Source organism: Penaeus japonicus, unplaced genomic scaffold (genome assembly GCF_977035675.1).
Source record: "Penaeus japonicus unplaced genomic scaffold, GWHDUDI00000001_assembly GWHDUDI00000007, whole genome shotgun sequence".
Taxonomy (NCBI): Eukaryota; Metazoa; Arthropoda; class Malacostraca; order Decapoda; family Penaeidae; genus Penaeus; species Penaeus japonicus.
Window position 1 is genome coordinate 30,223,732 of NW_028234409.1, and position 2,500 is coordinate 30,226,231.

General features: G+C 31.3%; 1 protein-coding gene across 1 annotated transcript in view; it reads right to left on the reverse strand.

Annotated features, from left to right (window-relative positions):
- Nucleotides 1-2,500, reverse strand: part of ninaC (STKc_myosinIII_N_like and MYSc_Myo21 domain-containing protein ninaC) — an 81,099-nt gene that overhangs the window by 56,815 nt on the left and 21,784 nt on the right. The window contains exon 6 of the mRNA XM_086538223.1: nt 1,304-1,403. Coding sequence (XP_086394349.1) covers nt 1,304-1,403 — 100 coding nt within the window. The remainder of the gene's footprint in view (nt 1-1,303; nt 1,404-2,500) is intronic.

The window sequence follows — 2,500 nt, forward strand, 5'->3', positions numbered from 1 at the left end:
TTAGTTGGTAAAAGATTTTCATTTTTATTTGTCGTTTTATATTTTTTCAGTTCATTTGATTTTATTTTGCTTTCTATTTTTTCATTGTCCTGTTAGTTGGTAAAAGATTTTCATTTTTATTTTTCGTTTTATATTTTTTTCAGTTCATTTGATTTTATTTTGCTTTCTATTTTTTTTTTTTTTTTGTATCTTAGGTTTTGTAATATTATGTTCACCTTTATTCTCTGTTCATTGGTTTCATTTGTGTTGTTTTTTTATCTTATTAATCTTTATTTCTTCATTATTATATCAACAGTTTACATACTTATCTATTTTCTATATAGGCATAAGTCATGATAGACAGCTTAGGGTGGTCACATGTTGAAAATAGAGGATGGTAAGGAGTTTGATGGAAAGGAAATGAGAAGAGGAGATAGGGAGATAGACGAGGAGATATCTAGATGGCTGATGATAGATAGTTCAATTACTAGTATAGACATAACAGGATATTACCTGTGAATTCCTAATCAACATATTTCAGGCTATGCAATAAGAGCTTCAACGGAACAAATCCCATAGATTCTATGGTATTCTGAATTCACATTTGGTTGACCAGTTCCTTTGTTAACATTAACAGTTCTGCGTATGATTACATTCCACATTGCACTAGACAATCAATTCGACATAAAATAATACTCCATATTGCTCTAGACAACCAGCCCTACATAAAATAACATTCCACATTTCACTAAACAACCAGTTCCACACAATATAACATTCAACATTGCACTACACATCCAGTTCCACCTAAAATAACACTCTACATTGCACTAGACACTTACTTCCACACAAAATAACACTCCACATCACACTAGACAACCAGTTCCACACAATATAACACTCCACGTCACACTAAAGAACCAGTTCCACCTAAAATAACACTCCACATTGCACCAAACAACCAGTTCCACCTAAATTAACACTCCACGTCACACTAAACAACCAGTTCCACACAATATAACACTCCACATTGCACCAAAGAACCAGTTCCACCTAAAATAACACTCCACATTGCACCAAACAACCAGTTCCACCTAAAATAACATTCCACATTGCACCAAACAACCAGTTCCACCTAAAATAACACTCCACATTGCACCAAACAACCAATTCCACCTAAAATAACATTCAACATTCCACTACACACCCAGTCCTCTCGTTAGCATTCCCAATTCCAAGTAGAATTACATTCCACTTCCCAGTTCTCTCGTTAGCATTCCCAATTCCAAGTAGAATTACATTCCACTTACACCCCGTGACTTACCGAAATCAACCAATTTGATTTTGCCCTCGTCCGTTATGAGAATATTCATGCCTTTAATATCTCTGTGGACTACGTGAGCTGCGTGGAGATGCTGTATCGCCTGGAAAGAAAGAAGTGGATGTTGGTTACCATATATGGAAGAAGGAGAGTTGCAAGGTATAGTATTGTGTAAGTTGCAAGATGGTATTTCCTTGTAATTCTTTTGCTATTGATTGTGATGATTATATCAATTTGTAGAGATTATTGTCTGAGTATTTATTATTCCCATTAGCTTTGTCGTGTTTATCATTGTCATTATCATCATTATTGTTATTATTAGTATCATTTTATTAATATCATTAGCATTATCATCACTATCATTATCATAATTGTTATTATCATTACTATTATTATATATATCATTGTTATCCTTATTATTATCAATATTGTTATTATTTTTACTATCATTATTATTATCATTAATATCTTTATCATTACTGTTATTATTATCATAATTATCTTTATTAGCATTATTACTATTATTATCATTGATATTGTTTCCATGATCATTATCATTATTGATAATGTCATTGTTATTGTTATCATTATTACTGTCATTATCATTAAAATTATCTTTATAGTTAAGATAATTATCATTATCATATTACAATTACTATTGTTATCATCATTATTATTATTATCATCATCCTTCTTTTCTATTACTATAATGATTGTTATTACTATCGTTATTCTTATAATCATCATTATCATTATAATCATTGTTATTATCATAATTGATACCATTATCATCATCATTATTATAATCATTATCATCATCATATCTGCTGTTATTATTACTATCATCATTATTATCACCATCATCATTATCATCCTTATCATCATCAATTTCGTGTTATTTTCTTTCGTAGCTCTTGTTTGCCTCTCTTTAGAATAGCCAGTAATTCTATGGGAAAAGATCTTTCGTTTGGCTTCCTAAGGATGAATTCAAAGGAAGTACCAGTCTAGTCCCTTAAAAGCGAAGCCATAGCCCTATGTACCGCATTTCAAGAGAAGCCCCAGTTATTCCATGGACAACACACTTCTCTTATGACTGTCAGATAAGCTTGTTCGAGGCTTTCATCCCAGCCCTTTAGGAATGGAAATGAGTTTGTTTGTTTTTCAGTTTTTAAGATGATTGATGTAAAAGGTGTTAAAATG